We start from the raw sequence: 22,090 nt of genomic DNA on the forward strand, positions 1-22,090 counted from the left end.
GATGATGAACTAGATGACGTGTTGCTGGGGTTTACTTAATTCATTGTGACTCATCAATCTAATAATGTCCAACACTGACTGATTAAAAACCAGGCAGATCTGTTCACACTGCATTCATCCTGAAACATGAAAGCACAACCGGTGTAATAAATTAAGTCTTTATTTAGTCAGAAAAGTGCTTCTTGTTATGGTTTGTGACTTCAGAAGCTTTGATTAGAATACAAAAGAATCTTTATAAAAATTAACACACTCTTTAGACAATAATTATATACAACCAGGACATGTTGACCACCTTTCAGTCTAGTATAATTGAGGTAATATAAAAAAACAGGAAATTACAGCAGGCCTATCGTATCCATCATTGATATGATGTCTTTTTGTCTCCAGTTGCATGTGATACTGAAGTTATATAAATTTGAAACACTATTTTGACCTGTAAAGTGCCAGTGAGTGATGTTTCAGGCCACTAAAATGTGGATATGATGCGCAGCTGTTCAGGCAACAATCAAACACACTGATGTATAACCAGGCAATAAAAACGTGCAGACACATGTATGCGCTCTCCTTCTCTGTCTCTTCAGGTTAAATAACCTTCACCAGAACACAATGAGGAAGTCAAACACTGACAAGCTGTGTGTATTTCTGCACACACTGATAGAAAACCCTGTTTAACATTGGTAAAAACCTGCAATTTTTCTCACATATTAACATACAAATATGTGTAATCACTATCATAATGTCTAAATACTGATTAGCTGCGTGTTTGCCCCCCTCTCATTACTCATTAGCTCTCAGAAAGCAATAAATGGCACTGATTAACATGCAGAAATGTGAATATCTCCACAACTAATGTCCACTAATCAGTCATCGCTGCATGGTTGAAAATTTCCATTCCTTTTGGCTGCACATCAACCCTAATAGTTTCATAGTGCTAAACCAAAGGAAGCAAAGATTAATTTGTGCTCCAAGCTCTAAATAGGGGGCCGGATGCAAGGAGCTAAAATGTTAATCTGAAATGAGAACAGAAGCAGTTGAACTCAGTCACATAAAGACTGGGCTTTTCCTTTCAAGCTAGTCTCATAGACTTCAATGTAAAATCAACAGCGTGGCTCCCACAATTCATAAAGTGAAACTGAAGCCCTGCAGTCTGTGCACAAACCACTGTGCACCATGATAAGACAAGACAGTAAACTTTATGAGTAATTAAGACTCAGTAACTTACATAACTGATTGTTTCTACTGCATTATTCAAACGCATTATGTGACTCTAAAAGTCCCCACTGATGGTTTGATAAATGTTATAGAGGCAGGATTGTCCATCACAACACAGTGCATAATCATGATTCGAACAAACTAAATATTAGATTTTATCGTCCATGTCGTTCCCCACTTCTACCGAAACTCTGCCAAGGCACGTTGGTGTTGCTGTTTCTTCTTCATCGAAGGTGAAGAAGACGATGGGGAGGATGATGTCACAGGTGTGAGCGTGACGCTGTAGAGGTTGGTGATAAAGGCCTCCCAGCCGCGACGAAAGGCTCGGTCCAAGGCCTAAACAAGCAACAAGAGGGTAAAGGTTAGTGATCGAAAATATAGCAATAAAGTTGACCTCACCGCCGCTCCTAGATAAGAGCAAAACACACAGACTTTATAGCTGTTTAGCCTCTTTTTGTTGTTGTTTTGTGTCTATTTGCAGTATTTTTTGCAGCAACTTTTGCTCTGGTTGCTTTCCCCTTTCTGTAGTTGTTTTGAGTCTCTTTCTGGTTGTTTTGTGTGTCTGGAGTTGTTTTGTGTTTCTCTGTAATTGTTTTGAGTCTCTGTAGTTGTTTTTAGTGTCTTTGTAGTAGTTTTGAGTCTCTTGGTAGTTGTAATTGTTTTGTGTGTCTCTGTGTATCTTATTAATTATGTACTAATTTGCACAGATTTCCAGAACAGACATCTGAACATTGGATAAAGCCAGATAATCTTATGAGATTATCACTGACATATTAAAGTCAATAGTTTTTATGGAGGGCAGGTATCTATTGTTATTACTCCATAAATCAGAAAATGCTGCACTAACAGCCATAAATTGTTTTATTTTCAGCCTGTTTTCAGGAACAAAATGTCAGGGTATGAATGATATATGAACAAACTCTAAAAAATAAAATAAAATAAAAAGAATATTGACAGGATTGAAACTCAAAAGTGCTATTGAAGTGGAGATTTCTGGCTCAGAGTATGACAAAACTAAAAAGAATACGCCTTTAAAGATAAAAAAGTATTGCAAAATTCCACAAGTTTTGCAAAAAACTACAGTTAAATAGGGTAAAGTTTTAAACAAGCATCACTATGAAACTTGATTACTTACAGTAAAACAATTTTTGGTATTACAAGTTTTCTGAAATTTTGTATCCATTTGCAAATGAGACATGATCTAATGCTAGCATTTAGTGAATTTTAGGAGAAATCTACAGACACAAATAGCCAGGTTTTTTTTTCTTAAAACTAGTCTGAAAGAAGACATGTTATGGAAGAAAAACAGCTAAAATATAAAAACTGTGCATAAAAATCTATGCACACTCGCTCTCATACCTAAAACTAATATTGTGCAGACACAAACTCAGAGGTCAGACTGTGTGGCCTGAGGGTGGAGCTGATTGGTTAACAGCAGTGGAATGTTTTTATGGTGTGGGTCTAGTGGGCGGGTCAACAATGCCATACTTCGTTCCACTGATCAAAGGACACCATATAGGAGGCACAGGAATGTCACCTTTGTGTATGTGTTTCAGAGGGAGCAGAAAATGGTTGGGAACATGTGAATCAGGTGAGGAGACGTGCAGTTCATTTAAACTGCTGCTGGTTTACTTAAACAGCTAAAAGCGTGTTTGTAAAACCTCCCCTCCCGCTTCATCGCCGAATGTGACGTGAAGGAAAAAAATCCTATCAGGGGAAGTTACCTAATGGGTTGGTGACATGCACTGATGGCTGCTGTACCTTGACCCTGCTGGCAGCCTATTATTAAGGTGATAGTTTCCATGGGGACTAATAGCCCAGTGTGCAGTATGTGGAGGACGTTGAGGGAGAACTTTACCCCCCTGATACACAAACGCTCTGACGACACAGTTATGTAACCTTGAGGGGCTTAAAATTTAACCAGAAGGGGTGAATATGGAATTTTTATAAATGTGAAATACAGAAAGCAGAGTTTTTCTAATATGCTGATAACCAGCAGCGGAATGTAGCTAAGTACATTTACTCAAGTACATTTTTGATGCTGATACTTTTGTACTTTTACTTAAGTACATTTTGAATGCAGGATTTTCACTTGTACTGGAGTCATTTATAATAATTTGAAGTAATTTAAGGGATAACAAACATAAGGCTTAAGCTCTGTGTCGCTCACCTTGCGGTAATTCTTCACCGTGTTCCTCTTCACCACTTTCATCCCCTCCTCTTGCTCCCTCCTCATCCTCCTCTCCTCCTCTCCCTCCTCTTCTCTCCCCCTCTTCTTGTCCCTGATGAGGACCTGGTCGTCCGCTTCCTCCCGAACCTGGAAGTGAACAAGCGTTGGCTCCTTCCCTTTTCCTGCCTTCTCATTCTCTTCCTCAGTCTTCTTCACCTTCTCCATCTTTTCTTCGATCATCACCCGGGTGTCCTCCAGGGCGCGTGGGATGACCGGACTCTCTGTGCCCAGGCTGGGCCTCTCATCCCTGGCTGCGTCCTCCTCTGCTCTCCCCTCCTTCTGCTTCCTCCTGGAGCTTCTTCTCCACCTGCTGCTGAGGCGACTGGGTTTCCTCTGGAGGAGAGTCTCGCCGTCGTCTTCTATCATGCCTTCATTGAGGTCGAACGCCTCTTCTCGTTCATCCCTGTGCACCACGCTTTGGGTCGGGCTGCTCGTGACTCCCCCCTCTCTGTTGCTGTTCTCCGTCCCGCTCCACCTCTCCTCTCCTTCTTTCCCTCTCACCTCCTCTCCTTCTCCAGCGACCTCAGGTTCATCAAGGCGACCGTAGAAGCCGCTAGATTTGTCCAGAAACTTTGGGGCCCGGATGGAGCTCCTCACAGAACTTTTCCTGGAGTTCTTTCCAATTGTCATCTTCTCTGTCTCGTTTTTCTTTCTCTCCTTTTGTTTTTGTGCTTAACAGCTCCTTCTTTTGTCACCTGTGAAAGATAGGGGGCAAGAGAGATTAGAGATTAATGCCGTTACATAACCCTTATTCTTTGGGTCTCCCCACATTCTTATGAACATTTCATAGTAGCTCCCAGAGAACTTTATACGTGCCAGAGATCAGGAAAGATGATAGACGATAAAAAGAAGAGAAATGCGGAGAAAAAATGCCATGAAATGAGATGTAGATGGAAGATAATGTCTGTGTCATGGGTATGTGTGACATGATTTATCTGTGTCAATGCTGCTGTGAATGGTATGCACTGAACCCCACATATGTATATGTGTGTGTGTGTGTGTGTGTGTGTGTGTGTTTCTTATCAGTGTTGTGATGATAACTGGATGCCGTAGCTAAAGACACAATGTTCCTACAGCTGGAAGACAAACACACATGCACACACAGACTCAGACTTTGACACTTATTTAACCGGTTGGATGTTGTACAGCTGCCAAAATCAATGACTTCATATTGACCGTCTCTCTGGAGGCCAAAGTCAGCCAGACTGTTGACTCGTTCTCAATAATGTTTAAGGGCAATAGGATCAGATTCACCAATTTTGATACATTTTGACAGAGAGAATCTTCATTGTCAGAGCAGGTTATTTTCCATCAGTCACCAGAGGTAAATCACTACCACCAGAAGTGAAAATGAATAGACAGCAATGTACTTTGATCCAGTGATAATGACCCATTAAATATTTTACATTTTTTAATCAACTTAAAACTATGGCACCTATTTTAAAGAAGAAGAAACTGACAGAAAACACTTACATTTGAAGCTTCAGTCAGCGGTTGATTAACCTAGCTTAACTTGTCGTAGCATAAAGACTGGAAACAGAGGGGAAAGGCTAGCCTGTCTCCATCCAAAGGTTAAAAATATGCTTGCCAGCACCTCTAAAGCAAACTAATATCACATTTGTTTAATTTTTACAAAAACCAAAAACATGAAGCAGTGATGTCCTCTAGTCAGGCTTTATGCTAAGCTAAGTTTGCTGGCTGATGGCTGTATCTTCACATTCACTGTAAAGACAGTAAAATGAATCATATTACTCTTCCCGTGTATTCTCTGCATTCTCTCATACTTTCAGTATGAGAGCAAATACTACATTCTGTGTACTGATGTTTGCAGGAAATGTGTGCTATGTGGGTACAGGTATGCCAGGTTTAGCTAACATCTCATCACAGCATCTGCCAGTGGCTCAGATAACAAAGTTAGAGGAGGAGAACAAAAAAGGAACAAACAGTTGAATGTGACAAGAAAGTACAAGGACAAAGAAGACATCTAAAATTGAATTACACTATTTTGAGGATGTAGACAAAGCGAACAAAGTGATGGATATGGCAGGAAACACAAGAAAACAGACAAAACTGTGAACAATGTACATAAACACAGAATGCATTCCAATCAGAATGAGGGAATATATTTTTATTATAACAAAAGTTTCCCAGTTTGAGCATTAGATATATTGACTTTCATTCAACTGAATGTAGGTCACAAAGGATTTGCAAATCATTGCATTGGGTTTTATCTACTTATTTTTCACACCATCCCAACTTTTTAGGGGAATTGTGGTTGTTGTAAAAAAGGAGAGATGTGCGACTAATTATTCTACACAAAGTAACTCGTAAGAACATGATAATTTATCTTGAAAGAATGACACAGCAATAAGCAAAATGCAGAAACTATTAGATAAGAAAGAGTTAAAGTCTTACCTGATCTCTTGCTGCTGTCTCCTCTGTGTGTGAGCTCTGGTGAGCAATACCTCCTGTGCGAATGTGACCGTGTGTGTCTGAATGACTGAGAGCTCAAGATACTCCCCTAACACACAGCGTCACCACCCACCCATCCTGCCTGAACCTGCAGGTCTGTCGTCACCAGAGCAAACACACACGTGCAAAAAGAGCACACACACACACACACACACACAGGGAAGCACTCTCACTCTCAAGGACTCTTTGTCTCTCTCTCCCTTTTTCTTTTCTGAGTCTTTTAACCACACACACTGACTCAGAGCTAAATCAGATTTAAAACAAAAATTTAGTTACACATGCCTACACACACACACAACACACAGAGTGAAAAACTGACTAAATGTTTCAGCTCACAAACAGGAGTAAACATCATATTGTGATATAAGTGCTTATTAATCATTAACCATGTACGTTCTCAGCTGTTACAGATAAACCTGTGACTTTCAATTCAACTTTAACCTTGACAGCCGAGTTAGTGGAGCGGCTAAGTGCTCATTTTTGGCAGAATTGTTCAGTTTATGATACAAGCGTGAAAATTTGCATGAACACTCTCCATGGGTTACTTAACAAGAAAATTGTCAGAGACATTTGAAATTTTAAGATTGCGGCCATTTTTCAAGATGGCCGACACCTAAGTGGAGCAGTTAAGTGATATAATGGTTTATTCGGTGATACAAACATACAAATTGGCATGAGCAGTCTCTGTAGGTCACTTGACAATCCACACCCACAGTTACTTGAAATTCCAAGATGGCGGCCGTTTTTCAAGATGGCCGACACCTTAGAGTCGGCTGTGGCTCAGTTGGTAGAGTTGGTTGGCCCCCAACCGAAGGGTTGGTGGTTCGATCCCTGACCGTCACAGCCTACATGCCGAAGTATCCTTGAGCAAGATATAGAAACCCCAAATTGCTCCCGATGCTGTGTTCATCGGTGTGTGAATTAATTCCCAATGGTGGCAGGTGGGACCGTTTAGGGTAGCCTCTGCCACCAGTATGAATGTGTGTGTGAAAGGGTGAATGAGCGCAGTCTGTAGTGTAAAGCGCTTTGAGTGGTCGCAAGCGACTAGAAAAGCGCTATATAAGTGCAGGTCCATTTACCTTAGTGGAGCAATTAAATTATATAATGGTTTATTTGGTGATACAAGCATAAAAATTGGCATGAGCAGTATCTATGGGTCACTTGACAATAAGCCACCCACAGTTACTTAGGTTGACAAAAAACACTCCCAGCCACTTGAAATTTCTATTTTCAAGATGGCCGACCCCTGGATCCTCAAAAGATCAAATTTCTCATAGAAATGTATTGGGTTTTAGATTATTCTAAAGAACAAGTTTTAAGGCATCAAAATACAGTTGTGTTGATTTGTTGATCATAGACAGATTAGATAAGAGTGAGTATCTGCACTACCAGGGCCACTGGTGATATATGACTGCTGTTAAACTCAGAGTGGCTCCAAACTCAGAGCCGCTCCACTAAGTGTTCAAAGTCCTTCAACATACAGTCCTCAACATATTCAAAACATGTGACAATATAACTGTTGGGTTTATCTGCTAAAAAACTCAAACTAATGATCTGCCTAAGCTGTATTGTGTGTATGCTAGGTAGCTATCATGCTATAACTAAGGCGAACATGTTAAAAATTATACCTGCTAAGCATGTTAGCATTTGGCTCAAAGCACTACTTTATCTCTCAGAGCTGCTTGTATGGCGGTATACTAAGTCCACTGAAGAGTTTCCCATGGAGTATATACACTCACTGGACACTTTATTAGGTACACCTGTTCATCTGCTTGTTTACAGCAATATCTAACCAGTTAATCTGATGGTAGCAACTCAATGTATTTAGGCATGTAGACGTGGTGAAGACGAGCTGCTGAAGTTCAAAGTGAGCATCAGAATGAGGAAGAAAGGTGATTTCAGTGACTTTGAACGGGGCATGGCTGTCCGAAAAAGACAAATATCCAGTGAGCGGCAGTTCTCTGGGCCAAAATGCTTTGTTGATGCCAGAGGAGAATGGACAGGATGATAGAAAGGCAGTAACTCAATTAACCACTCTTAACAACCAAGGTATGCAACACGTCCAACCTTGTAGCAGATGAACTACAGCAGCAGAAGACCACTTTATTAGGGACACTTTAATACCTTAATAAAGTCTTCTGTGAGAGACACTTGGGCTATTTTAAAATTAATTGAATTGCTCCCAAGTAAGAAGTAGGGACATTTTGTCATGGACTTCCATACATTCTATATATTTCTGAAATATCCAACTTAAAAAAATAGTAACTCTAATTGTGAAACTGATATGTTAGATGTTATTTAATGGACGATTTTAGTGGGCCTTCTTTCAAGTGAGTTTAATTTGATTTAAATAGCCCAATCACAAATATGCCTAAAAATGAACTCTGCAAACCTTCCATCAGTTGCATGAAATCCATAGTTGTACCCCCTTATGAATATAAACTTTAAAAAGCCTTACTTAATAATAATCAATAATGGATCATAATTCAACAACAAACAGCTTTTATGAGATTTTAAAATATTTTTTTGGTTTGAAGCAAAATGTGACCGGAAATTCAAAATGTCTGCCTCTGAAATTAGGCCATTTGCCCTCTGTTCATATCCACTAATGTGTCCAAAATAGTCCTGTTTCCTGATAAGCTGGTGTGCCTTAATGGAAGGTATGCATGTCGAAAGATAAAATGAATTAGCTTCGGTCACTGAATGTTATCTTGTGGTTTGGAGGGTAAACACTGTTTCTGGGTGGGACAGGGAGTGGGAGCTGCTCAGCTGTGTGTGTTTGTGTGTGTGTGTGTGTGTTGGGTAATTACCTTCATGTTTTTCTTGAGTCAGCTTAAGGATGTGTAGCACTCACACCTTCTTGTACATGCACACACATGCATACTAACTATGAGCACACACACACACTAAATGAAGTGAGATAAGGGATATTTTGAGGTGAAAGCATGACAGTATAGATGATGATAGTTTAAAAGTTACAGTAATAAAAACTACTTTCTAGTGTCACAGGTCGTCTAGTCTACAGGCATGTGTACGTCTTTGAGTGAATCATTCTGGATCAAAAGATGGTGTGCGTCTATGACTTCAGCTCCTCTTACTCACCTCGAAGTGCACCTACACCTATACTCACACCTCCATATATGGTCAGCAGGCAGACGACTTCCCTGCAGAGAGGGAGTAACAACTGTCAATCACACCGACCTGTAAAAACCTCAGCTGTGTTGAGGTCAGAGAATTACCGCCCACGTGGGTAATCACTGCTGATGGTACCGGATAACGTTAATGGGCAAGATGTAATTTTCTGCTGCAAAGGATTTGTTAATCAAAACAACAACAAAAGGCGTATGTAGCGGGGGATCACTGCCATCATTGCAGTCAGCTTCTCCCAGTTCAGATTACTTCAGTGTTCACCATTCAGGAGGTTTTTATCGGGAGCCGGATTTTCAACAGAGGTCTCCTCCTCTTAAAAACAAATGGATCTGCAGATTACCGCAGATAACCAGTAAAAAAAACTGAATAAAGCTGTTTCTCATTGAAATCAGTGTTTTCCAACACAGTTTGGTGGACAAAGGACATTTTAAGTTTCTCTGATAACTTTAGATCAAAATGACTAAAATTATTCATCTTTTTGAAATAGCGTTAAAAACAATCAAGATCTAAAAAGTGTATTCTACAAATATGTCTGAAATGTATTATTTTTATATAAACCCTTCTGTGAGTGTGAAATAGAGATTAACAATAAAAATTCAATTTATTACGGCTTCTACAGTCAACCAAATTAAACGGGCCATTGCCTTTAAATTTGTTAATTTGGAGTTATACTATAAGTCAACATTCCAATAAAATACATAGCATAGGTCTCATTGTTTTGAGACGTTTTAATCCGGGAAAATGACACAATATACCTTTAAGGAAAGCCTAAAACGCAGAATTAGAGATATAAGTGGGGACATAAAGAGGCAGACAGAAGTGATAAGTCACAGACATACTGTATGACAAGCGCGACACAGTTAAGTATTACTGTACCTGACACGCTTAGAGAACAGATGTGCTCTTGGCTGCGTTTCAAATCACATTAAGCCGGCAGTCGAGACAGTCATCCAGCTTCTTTGTCAGGTCAGCATTTCTGAAACTAGTCTGGGGCAGAATCCAAAATGTGTTGCAAGAGAAAAGGTCTTTTTCAACTATAGGCAGGAAAAGTTTCAAGTTGACATATTTAATTCACAATAAGAAAGGCAAAGTCCTCTCAAACATTGATCACACATCAGCACTTGTACAGTTTCTGCAGTTTGAAATTAATTGTAATGCTTTGTAAGACTTGGCCAAAGATTATTTAATACTCTCTCCACACCAAAACATATGCAAATGGCTGAGTTATTTGTTTGAAATTAACTTGGTCAACGACAGTTATTTCTCCACATTCAGACAGATACAATAAATCTACCTGTCATTCACTTCTACAGTCCATTAAATCTGTAAACTCCGACTAAGTGATCACCAAATTAAAAGCCAGCTTCTCTCCTTCATGTCACATATTGGCCAAAAAAATATTATCCAGCTTCTAGCAACAATCAGAAACAACATTTGTGACTTACTGTTTTGTGTGTTTTAATCCAGTTATGTTCATGAGAAGAGGCAGCCTGAGGAGAGCCAATCGAACTGGACTGAGTCCCGACCAAACCAACACCAAACCATATTTTTAAATAACACTTTTAAACATGATTTATGACCTTAAATTCTGAAGATCTAATGTAATTTTTTTCATTTTTACTTTTTAAGGATTCTCAGTGTGGCTGTTGTAAGTTAAATACATTATCCATTTTTGCCTGCAAACAGTTTAAGAGCAAAGTTTTTAAAAAAAAGTCAGATATAATTCATGAACCACTAAAGCTTAAAAAACAGCGGGAAAAAAAGCATGTTTTACATCATCTAGGTTTATTTCCAAGGCTCAGGACAGACATGATCACATTGTACAATGTAAAGAACAATATTACAGTAATAAATACATAATACACCAGTAGAGAATTGACTTACAGGCACTAATTACACAGAAGCAGGCACTAGCTTGTTTTACAGTATCAAACAACAGTAACTGAGGACTTGTTCTGGCTATAACGTTGTTTTGCTCTTTATTCTTCCAATTTGTGAGGAAGTCGTGGAAGATAACCAAGCACAGATAGTAGTTCAATATATATTTGAAGTTTTTTTTTCCTACAAATATACTATTGAAGCTCTGTTACTGTCTTTTTCTTGTCATCAGAGTATGAATGTGTAGTGCGGACGGCGTACTTTGTTTTTGTTTATTGCATTAGTGATTTCTATGAGTTTCAGTAGTGCTGCTCCCTTATTCGGGACTTCTACGTGGATTCCACAAGCTGTAAGTTTTTTTAAAAAAGCATCACTAAAATATACATATAAAAAATGCTGACTAGGACAAACTGCTGTTGTTTTAACACTGAAGCTTCTCTGGGTGTGGAACCACCATCTGGATTTGTTGTTGTCTGTGTTGCTGAGTTGCACCACTTGTGTGTGTAACACAGCTGCATGAGAGAATAATAAATACAAGGCAACAAATATTTAGCATATTTCTTAATTCATTTGTGTGTGTTGTGGCTTTTTTTTTAATGTTATGAGTTTTGTTAACTGTCAAAAAAAATGCACATTTGCTCCACAATTGATAGCAAATGCAGACATTTTGGATTTGAAAGGATTATTATCATGCCTATAATGATGATGTGAGAAAAAAAAACACATCTATATGGCTGATACGTATTTACGGACACTAAAAAGGAAGCCATGCATGGATAAAGTGCTCACTTGCAACTGTATCGAGACGTTTGGAGCCTGAAACCTGGTGTCGCTCAGCCATTAAATATCTGCGTACCATCAGAAATGAGTTACACTTCAGGGTTCAACATGGAAAACCCTTCACACATCTGTTATAAGATTCTGCGTTCCTCCAGCTCTAAGTAGGAATGTGTTAGTGGTGGAACAGCATGGCTTTGCAAAGATTAACACTGGTGCCCCCTACAGGCAATTCTTTAAACTGCAGTTGTCCTCCACTGTACTGCCGGCCAAACAAAACAAAGCCTGATACATATGCTAACATACACTGTTGTAACGGCACACACATTCACCCAATATTTACACACATTTACTACCCGACACAAGAACACAGTCATAACCAGATAACTTGAAATGTGACCTCTAACAGATACTTTTTCTGTTTTACAGTATTTACAACGCAGAGTTAAATATGCAGCATTAAACAGCAGAGTACGCTTTACAATGTGTGTGTGTGTGTGTGTGTGTGTGTGTGTGTGTGTGTGTGTGTGTGTGTGTGTGTTTGAGAGTGTGAATGTGTGTGTCCCTCAGACCTCCACTGCAGGGTCTGAGCCCAGTCCCTGAGCCTGCAGAGCCTCTTCTCTCTTCATCTTGGGCTTCTCTGTGCGAGTGTGCCACACCAGCACCTACAAAAAGAACAGACAGAAAATCAAACAATGAAACTTGTGATATGAAACTGCAACTAGTGAGTCTTTCTGATGATTATATGTCGAATCGAATATATGACAAAGGCACTTCTTTCAGCTACACCAGAGGTAGGCAATGTAAGGCTCTTCAGGCCATCTGCAGTGTCTCCCTGTGACTGTGACAACAAATTTATGCCAAATGAAACAGTTTTTTCTTTACTTATTAATGTTAATTCATCATTGGTGTAGGCCCAAAGCAATTTGTATTCTTCAGTTATAACAATGTATCACTTATATATGACATAAAAATGTTTTAACATTTTAGTCAACTAAAATACTTACGAAAGTCTACGGCCAACTTCTAGTAATGCCAATTTCTAGTTTTAAGTTGCTGCATTCTGACAAAATCTTATTCAGAAATAATCATTATGATCCATTAGTGATACTGGTAGAGTAATTTAGACTTAGTAGGTTGTTTTCTTTTCATTTTAAGGCTGAAAGTAAGGTTTGTGGCTCCATTACGACATTTTTTCTCTTTTTTTGGCCAACAGTGGCTCTTTTGTCAGTAAAGGTTGCCGACCCCTGAACTACACATATACAGTACATCAGACATCTTTCACTTGAGCTCTCTGGTCATCTTTCTCATCATCTCTCTGAAGCCTGTTTCCCACTGCACAACAAACCCACTAACATCCAACTTTTGTCTTTAGTGCAAAACGTCATAATCTGCATTCATTCCAGGGACAAATGACTTTGCAGTTGAATATATTGCCCCTTTCCGTGACCAGAGTTTTTTTCAATATTCATGTTTTTTTGCTAAATTAGACATCCTGCTAAATTCAACATTGTGTTTCACTCAACAGAACTCCAATTGAATAAGTCAGCAGTTTAAATAAATAAAAAACATCAGGTTTATTCACTTTATGCAGAGCTATAATTAAAACTGCACTATGTTCAATCACGTTTGCCGAAAGAGCTAGTGTCTGTTTATGAGTCCTAACAAATCAAAAGATCTTTTAGTAGGAGTTTACTGGTAAGCTCCGCTCTATTAAAAAGTAATTTAAAAATGTTAATTAAGTAATCAAACAGACTCACTCAGAGTCACTCAGTGAGACTTGTCATGTTTCACAAAGCAGTGCCCTGATTCAATGAAATAACATGTAAACATTTTTGAGTTTTTTTTCGGAATGTCAATGAACGAATACACATCTTACTTTACGTAACTTAGTTTACAGAAAAGTTGTTAAAGTTAAATATCGGCTGAAATTACATAGAAAGTCACCGAGTGTTTAGAAAAGCGCTATATAAATGGAATATATTATTATATTATTATTTAGGACTCTGTAACAGGGAACCCAGACCTGTTAAATTGAGCAATAGTTAATTAGTAGTTAATTAATAGTAAATTGAATCTGGCAGGTTCATTAAATTGTATGTGCGTTCTTCTGGCAATGGGAAAGGAGTCTATGGCCTATTTTAGCATGCTTTCTGGTGTTTATTAAACAACCTGCATAAATGCAGTTATTTTGGTGGATATTAGGGAATAACACACTCTTACTTTTGAGCAGTTGTCTGCTTTAGGCTCAAGTTCATCCATGGTAACCAGTCCTTGAAGGAAGCTGCTCTCCAGAAAGCCCATTGGTGCTTCTCCGTCAAAACAAGCATCTGGATTGGCCAGGACCAGTTTGAGGGACACAGCAAAGCCAGCCATGTCCATGGGGAAGGGGCGGCTGGGACGCCAGCCGGTATGGAAGCGAACCACCTTCATCAATCATCAAAAATACAATATTCTTTATTAGAAATGTATTTTTTTGCTGGAATTTTGTGCCAAAAGATTTATAATTTTCTTAAATAAAGCAGGCTGGTCAGCATAATTCATCTCTCCACTTCTGATAAACATAAAAGGCACGAACCTTTCCCCCTTCAACCACAGGCCTCTCATATTTCATCCCTCCAACCAGCCCCACCGGCCACACCGACACTCGCTGGGTACTCCTCATCTGCCACCAGACAAGAGGAACTTAAATCAGACACATCCTCAGCTGTGGACTTTGCAGATCCCTAACAAAATAAACCAATCTTCGTCATAAAAATCAACACGTTGCCACTCCAGCACCCACCTCTTCAAATATCTGCAGGCTGTATGTGTTGTCGTCGTCAGCAAAGTAAACTACACCCTGCTGGTTGTCTCCTCCTGGCTGAGCCCTTCTGTCCTCTCTGAGCCACCGTAGACCCTCGTTCCTCTGCTCAACTCCACGAGGCTTCAGCCAGCTGGGGTCGTTCTGAGGTATATTCATACATAAATGAGGAAAAATACAGAACTCCAAATTGCAAAAATAGGCTTTGTGTTTAAACTTCTTCCAATAATGTAGATGGACTGTTTTTGTCTCCACCCACCTCCTGCAGCTTGCGGTCCTTGGCGGTGGGCATGTGTAGGTGTGTGTAGGTCAGGCCACTCTTCACCAGGAGGTCAGTCACCAGTGGCGTCTTGTGTGGCGAGTCCTCCACCACGATCCAGTGAAGCTGAGGGACATGGAGGAAGGTCTGGGACATGCGAGTCAGCTCCGCCTTCTGCACCAGCCTGGACAGGGACAGACAGGGATCAGAGGAGCAGTGCCTTTGTGTGAAAGAGAAATAGACAGTAATAAAGCAGGAAGTTAGGTAATAAAACCGTCTTCCCTGGGCTACCTTGCATATGTCGGCGTGATGACAAAGATTGTGGGCTTGGCTGGCTGTTTCTGTGGTTGCTTGGTCGCCTCAGACCTCCTCACCTCCTCCTGAAGGCGGTGCAGCTCCCCCCGCAGCCGAGATATTGTACGATCTTTAGGCATGTCATGCTCTGTGCAGTCGCAGCGCTGACCTGCAGAGTGTCAGAAGCACAACAGTTTAAAGTACAAAAGGATACAAGATTTTCCCACCAGTGCAACTAGCCATCTAACTATCTATCTAGATCGGTTGTGTAGGACTTGGTGTTAATATCCTATAATTGTACACTTGAGACACACTGCTCGACGATTCTGTGGGATGGCATCCTCTGGGTGATCAAGTGGATGCCCCTCTTTCACTGAAGAGCCGGCGTCCCGGGCTCACCCCCTCGATGCCATCTGCTCACTTGAGGGCCCCTGAGTCCTTTCTCTGACATTTCAGCAGCTCTGGAGAGGCCTATGACTGCCTGCCAATGGGGCTTTCCTTGCACTGCCATCCCCTGGAGTAGCTTTGATGTTGATGTGGATTCAAACCCTCTGCAGCCTACTTCAGACTTTAGCTTTCCAGCCTCATTGTTGTACATCATTGTCCCAGGGCACCGTAAGCTCGATGATGTAAATGAGTTAGAGTGAGGCCGACCACAGTAAGAGATCTGGTCTAAGGTTGCTTGAGGTAACCTGAGCTGGGAAGCAGAGACTGGCCTACATCTGCCAACAGTCGTGTGCCCCGCCTAGTTGCTCAGTGAGAGAAGAATCAGCCATCTCACTTACTCACTCTCTATAACAAGGAGCGCAATGGAAACACATTTTTACACTTTTTTCATGTCAGAACAAAGTGATGTTTGCCTTTGCTTTTGTCAAATCTCTCTGCCTATCTATCATGGACACAGCCTATAGTACAGACGGCTCCATTCTTAATACACCGTTTCCACAGCATAGATTTTAATATGTCATGGTCAGAGAAGCAGAGGAGTATTGATGGATTCCACCTAAGGGAAGGGTGGTGTTGGACATGGCTTCCTGGGACATGCCATCATTATTGTCATCAATTCCACTTGTGCTTTTTCTACTATGACAGGCCAAACATACTGCTGTGAAAAGGTCCACTGAGACTGTGTGGTGACCACTTACCCAGCTGCATCAGTGCATAGATGAGGCCCATGAGCGAAACCATGAAGTAGAGCACAAACACAGTCTTCAGCTTCAGCTTCATCCTTGTAGCCATGGTACCCTAACCTGCTGAAGGACGACAATATAAGACACAGAAAACATCAATCATTTGATAATTTTATATTATCAGGTATTATTTGTCTCGAGGCTGTGGAGGTTGTAACTGAGGATCTTAAGATGTGTTAAAATGTGTCAAAATTCAGTTTGTCAACATTTAACTAAAAAAGCTAAAAGGAATAGGATCCAATTCAATACTAGCCTAACATTTTCGGGGATTAGCATTGAAAGGTGTAAACTAGTGATGGGTTTTGTGTGTGCTGCTCCTGAGAAGGTCGGCTAATATGAATATGCTTGATGACAACCCAGTGTTAGCTTAGCTTTGTTAGCCTGACACCTGGTTTTAACAGAAAACAGCTCGAACATCATTTCGTCGCACTTACCAGAGGCGGAAACCGTGGAAGACGGAAGCGGCAGAGTTGAGTCAGGAGTTTAAAGGTTCATGTCATCTTGGAGAGTCGCGAGCAAAGGCACCTCAGTGCAGCAGAACATCCATTCATTTGGCTTAGCTAGGACATTTTTTGCAGCAATGTACCAACAACTTCCGGTTTCAGTGCGACACAACAAGGAGTCCCCTCAAAATGTGCGCAATCACGAGTAGTTCCGCCTTTATTTTATTTTTTTAAAGATGTTGGGTTTCATTCGTACGTATTAGTTAATAAACTTTAAATAAATGCCTCCCCTAGTAACATTAAACCTTAAGGAGTTAAAAATTACTTTGAAAGGCCATTTCCCCCAAGAAGACAAAAAATATATATTTTTAAAAGTTAAAAAAAACTCAGGGAAATGTAAAAAAAAAAAAAAAAAAAAAAAAAGTAATTAAGATTTGAATTACACACACATCCACACACATATATATATATATACACACACACCTCAAATCAGGGCACAAACGGGCATTATATATTTTTACAGTCTAATGAAAAGAAAAAAAATAATTATAAATAACAAAAAAGAAATAGTGCAAGACTTGAAAAGTCAAACAACTTTCCTTTATTTGTAACATACAAATAAAACACTGACAAGGCAGAATGACTTAGTTTTCCCTTTCATTGTCGTTTATGGACAGGACTGTAACACTCACTCTCAAACATGAAGAATTTTACTTTTAACATGTTTAAAAAGCGATTTACGTGTAAAAGGCCAAGAAATGAAAATGAAGATGGATTCACAACAGCTTATATATAGTATATACACAGAGAAAAGACCAGAAGGATCTGTGATTTTTGTGAGGGTATGTAACCATTTTTTAAAAGTAAAGTATTCACTGACTTAAAATAAACTGGTTAAGTTTAGGCTCATTTCCAAACTAAAGATATTTTCACAAAAGCATTTTTAATTTCAGTGAGCCTTTTAAAAAAATAAAAAATAAAAAGACAGCCCACCTATGTGGATTTCATTCAACAACTAAGCATTGATCTAGGTTCAGTTCAAACGTTGTGTTATATTCACCACCATGCAATCTCACATTTCCAAGGCAAAAAGGAGATTTTTCTTCGACTGTAACACACCGTAAAAACTAAAAACCACCTCCTGAAAAGTGTTATCATGTTCTTCAAATACTATGGCATGACACACAAACAAAAACTGACTTTAGGTCAGAGCTGCGGCCAATCCAATCCAGTGAACAGCTATCTAACAACATGGCTGTTGAATAAAACAGATGAGGTTTGATTACGTTTGATTAACCTGAGAGAGAGACTGTCAGTCGGTTGATATACTACCACTATGTACAACATCCTCTTTTTGTTGGAACCTATGCAGTACAAAAAATGACGTACTGTACGTATCAGAAGGAAGTCTAAAACTAAAACAAGCAATATGTTGTTTGTTTTTGTTGTTCATGATCAAACAAACATGAGACACCGATATGTCGTCTCCCGGTGCTGATTTATTTTTTGTTTTTTTATCTCCTCCCAGTCTGGAAACAACCAGAAACTTTCACCCCAGGATCTGGACTAATAAACCATTTTGTTCTTCTTGTAACACAGATTATTTAGGTATCTAGGTGTTAAGAAATTGTCTGTCAACTTCACATTTCAGTCTCCCCTGCTTCACATACTTTGACCAGGTAGTAATCTGCATGAAATCTCAAGTTGAGCCTTGATATGACAGGTTTTTTTTCTTTTTAACATTTCAAAACGTACCAACAGAAGCCCTTCACAGCCACACTAGATCGAGGATCCACAGCAGTGTTAAGTAATATCTTTTTACACCTCCAGCCCACAAGTGAAATCTGTACAAACTGACTACAGTCCTGGAATTAAAGGGTTTTATGGTAGTTTCTAGGTGGGGCTTCTAAGCCAGCCGACTAGCACTCTGAACTGTCCAAAAATACCCTGAAAGGTTTTGTAAACAGATATGGAATCAACCAGATCGAAGCCTTTCTAGATTGACTAGTAATGTCATGTTGTATCTAAAATCCTAAGTGGAATGCCTGAAAGAATCTTGGCAGTTTTTCCGGAGTGAAGTAAATGGGCAGCAGATGTACAGTACAAATCTTACTTACTGTGTGCCAAGATAACTTTGAGGAACATTAAACTTCAGCTTTATCTTTAAATTTCACACAAATCCCCCCCATCACACACTTATAACATGCACTAGTGTTCATGGGAGATTTGTATAAAACATTAAAGTAATGCTTTTTGACCCACATGAGGATTTTAGATACGTGAAGCAGCATCGCTGTTGATTAATCATGATTTTGACTACGAGTTTAAAATTGTACAAACTACTGACAGTGGGCTGGGACAACAGGTGATAACCGAGAAGAAGAGGAATAACGATCATAAAAAACACTTCCAAACGCTCTGCAATTACTTCCAGCATTCATCCATTCAACGAACGTTCCCTCCTCCAAGTTAACAGCATTCATCAGCTTCAGACGGCCACATAATGAAACGGCGACTTCTACCAATCCTCCTCCAAGTTAAATCAATATGATTCGCTCATGCTAACAAAATATGTAAGAGAAGTGATGGAGGGTGATTTTTTTTTTTTAGTATTTCTTAAATACAGCTAAAGGTAGCGTCAACATCAACTTGTTTATCATTAGTACCTCTTGTAAACAAAGTGAACGTAAGAGGCGAGCAGGAGTGATGATATTGTACAAAGCTGGGAGTAACATGAGAGGGTCTGCAGTTATTGTTCGGCGCTTTTAGGATGTGGAAGGAGAACAGAGAGCACAAGAAAGGTGAAAAAAAAGAGGTTTACAGAAGTGAAGCATGGGTAGGTGAATTTGTAAGGATGGAAACAAAAAAAAAAAAAAGACGATTGGTAGAAAATGGGAGCGATTGTTTTCATAGACTAAAGACAAGACGTGTATCTTTTGTAGGAAATATGGCAAGAGGGTCATACTGGGGTAATTTTCTGTGTTGGATGCAGATTGACAGCAACAGATAAGATTATTTACTTACTAACTGGGGAAGAAAAGAAAGCATGATAAACAAAAGGGGGCAATCTTGGACATCTTGTTATAAAAATTAAAAGCAGGGGAGAGGCCGAAAGATTTAGATACCACCTGAATACAGGATGGTGGTGCTGATAGTGTAATCTTGTTATAGTAGTAGAGTGGGCCGTGTACATATAACTTGCAATGTAACATGTGATTATTACAGCACAGCAGGGCTCCGCAGACTGTTTTTCTGGGACTCACATGTGAGTACGTTCAGCCTAATCCTGGGACCGTTCAATGAAACAAGCTCCGGCGTGAGATCAGGGGCTATATAACAGAAACTTACCAAGTCTTCTTATCTTCAGTGTACATGGTTATTTGAGCGAGGGCATTATTTATTTAGAAAAATGCACTACTGATATCTTGACTTGAGGTAGAAAGTTTCTAGAATACAGCCACGGCCTGGTCCCAAGCTGTAGTTTAAGAAGCGCTGCAGAATGATTGAATACAGTAGGGCACGCTGGGAGAGGGAGCAGGGGGTCGGCAATGCTTTCGCTGTTTCTGAACTGGGGAACTACTAATGTGTCATCATTAAGTGGGATAAGAGAAAAGATGGCTTGGGGATTTAACCAAGAAAGAAAGAAAGAACAGGAGCTATGTGTGAAAGCTCACACTGCATACTGCTTTTTTTTTTTTAGCAGGAATAACACAAAAGAAAACAAAAAAACACAGAAATCTCAATCTGAATGCAACACCAATATCTGTCGCCAGATATCCCACCATCGGTTCATTTCAACGGCACTCTACAGCCGGTCAAACCCAAAACGCCTGCAGAGTAGCAGGCAGCTCAAGCTTTCACACACAGCCATGAAAGTTGCTGGCTTTTAACCAATCATTTAAAAGGTGGAGCCGAAGCAAATCAGTGGCAGCAGCCCCCGCAGTGCCCACCCCCCGTGGGTGTGTCCCGCCGAGGCCTCGCCGTGTTTGGTCCGCCGGCTGAGGATCTCGTAAGAGCAGTCGTCCCCGCAGCAGCCCGACATGCTCGGCGAAGTCTCATCGATCTCAAACCTGAACGTGTAGGTAGAGAGAGAGAGAGAGAGAGAGAGAGAGAGAGAGAGAGAGAGACGAGAGAAGAGAGGAGAGGAGAGAGAGAGAGAGAGAGAGAGAGAGGAGAGAGAGAGAGAGAGAGAGAGAGAGAGAGGAGAGAGAGAGAAGAGAGAGAGAGAGAGAGAGAGAGAGAGAAGAGAGAGAGAGAGAGAGAGAGAGGAGAGAGAGTGAGAGAGAGAGAGAGAGAGAGGAGAGAGAGGAGAGAGGTCCGTTAACAAGGATGGAGGAGGTGGAGAGTCTTTTTGGACGTGTGAAGGCAGCCAATCCAGCTGGACACCCTCTTCCTGTACATTTGCTAGATGATTTTAACAAGAACAATTTACTCATTCACTTCTACCCTACTCTCATAATATTGACCTTTACGTGCACATGAAAGAGTATAATGTGCTCAATATTACACTGTTGCAGAATCAGTCTGAAAGTCCTATGGTGAAATGACAGCAGAGCTTGTTACTAGCATTTTGAGGGGAAACGCAGTCTGAAAAAGAGGATTAGAATAGGGGGATTTTTATAAGGATAGAGATTCAAAGGGTGTTAGTCATAGAGACCAGTGGTGGAAAAAAGATTCAGATCCCTTACTTAAGTGAACTTACTTACAAAACAAAAAAGTATCAGCATTGAAAGTTAAAATACTCATTATGCAGAATGTGACCTATTCAAATTGTTTTATATATTCTAAATATATTATAAGATTATTTGTATTAGTGCAGATATGTCAACAGTGTTTCAATTTTGTAAAGATAGGACTCATTTTAAACTACTTAATAATACTTACCGTATTTCCTCAATTTAAAGCAGTAGTAGTAACCGGGTGTAAAAGCAGTTTTTTAGTAAATAAAAGCCGGCCTCTTTTATAAGCCGGGTGTCTTAACCGGTGTTATGTCAAAGTCTGTTCCCCCGTCGATATGTGTCCCCCTTACCTTAACCTGCACCTAACCTGACCCCAACTCAGTCCTCCTTTAAGTTGTTAACATGACCCCAAGTTTACCTTAACCCCCAAACAGTTCTCTCTACAAGGCCCTAACCTTAAACTTAAATCCTAACTCCAACCGCAGAGGTTGATGCTACGGAGAACATCATTCAGGAAACATCATTTGACGGTAACAGATTTCCACACAACACCTGTATTTTGAAGTTTGGCCACACGAGTTAGTACTGTAGGTAAATATTGTTGTTTCTCCCGCTGTCCTAGTCATTCTCTGTAAAGTCGAGCCGTTTTACCCGCACGTTTCTGGGCTTTTTAGTAGTTGTAGACATTTTTAAATCCTGCTTA

At 40.0% G+C, this 22,090-nt stretch overlaps 2 protein-coding genes across 3 annotated transcripts; both read right to left on the reverse strand.

The window, feature by feature from the left end:
* Positions 1–673: 673 nt before the first annotated feature.
* On the reverse strand, positions 674–5,955 carry sb:cb1058 (uncharacterized protein LOC394209 homolog). Its single transcript, XM_059354941.1, has 3 exons — positions 5,858–5,955; positions 3,383–4,137; positions 674–1,548 (listed from the first exon to the last, which is right to left on the reverse strand). The coding sequence occupies exons 2-3, from the start codon at positions 4,070–4,072 to the stop codon at positions 1,393–1,395; spliced, it is 846 nt and encodes a 281-aa protein (XP_059210924.1). The 5' UTR covers positions 4,073–4,137; positions 5,858–5,955; the 3' UTR covers positions 674–1,392.
* Positions 5,956–10,828: 4,873 nt separating this feature from the next.
* On the reverse strand, positions 10,829–16,950 carry b3gat3 (beta-1,3-glucuronyltransferase 3 (glucuronosyltransferase I)). 2 transcript variants are annotated; one of them, XM_059355548.1, is made up of 8 exons: positions 16,700–16,950; positions 16,221–16,325; positions 15,073–15,244; positions 14,782–14,965; positions 14,505–14,666; positions 14,298–14,384; positions 13,943–14,146; positions 10,829–12,384 (listed from the first exon to the last, which is right to left on the reverse strand). In XM_059355548.1, the coding sequence occupies exons 2-8, from the start codon at positions 16,312–16,314 to the stop codon at positions 12,286–12,288; spliced, it is 1,002 nt and encodes a 333-aa protein (XP_059211531.1). In that variant the 5' UTR covers positions 16,315–16,325; positions 16,700–16,950; the 3' UTR covers positions 10,829–12,285. The 2 variants fall into 2 exon arrangements, with proteins under 2 accessions (XP_059211531.1, XP_059211530.1); XM_059355547.1 differs by having other exon boundaries at positions 16,221–16,328; positions 16,700–16,948.
* Positions 16,951–22,090: the final 5,140 nt, after the last annotated feature.

The sequence above is a fragment of the Centropristis striata genome, chromosome 17, assembly GCF_030273125.1.
Source record: "Centropristis striata isolate RG_2023a ecotype Rhode Island chromosome 17, C.striata_1.0, whole genome shotgun sequence".
Taxonomy (NCBI): Eukaryota; Metazoa; Chordata; class Actinopteri; order Perciformes; family Serranidae; genus Centropristis; species Centropristis striata.

Bases quoted from the DNA above. Each gene is read 5' to 3' on its own strand.
- sb:cb1058 (XM_059354941.1), bottom strand. From the start codon at position 4,072: ATGACAATTGGAAAGAACTCCAGGAAAAGTTCTGTGAGGAGCTCCATC. The intron at 1,549-3,382 runs GTGAGCGACACA...TTGCTTGTTTAG, and splicing joins CGGTGAAGAATTACCGCAAG to GCCTTGGACCGAGCCTTTCG.
- b3gat3 (XM_059355548.1), bottom strand. From the start codon at position 16,314: ATGGCTACAAGGATGAAGCTGAAGCTGAAGACTGTGTTTGTGCTCTAC. The intron at 15,245-16,220 runs GTAAGTGGTCAC...GACACTCTGCAG, and splicing joins CTATGCACTGATGCAGCTGG to GTCAGCGCTGCGACTGCACA. The intron at 14,147-14,297 runs GTTCGTGCCTTT...TGATTGATGAAG, and splicing joins CTGTGGTTGAAGGGGGAAAG to GTGGTTCGCTTCCATACCGG.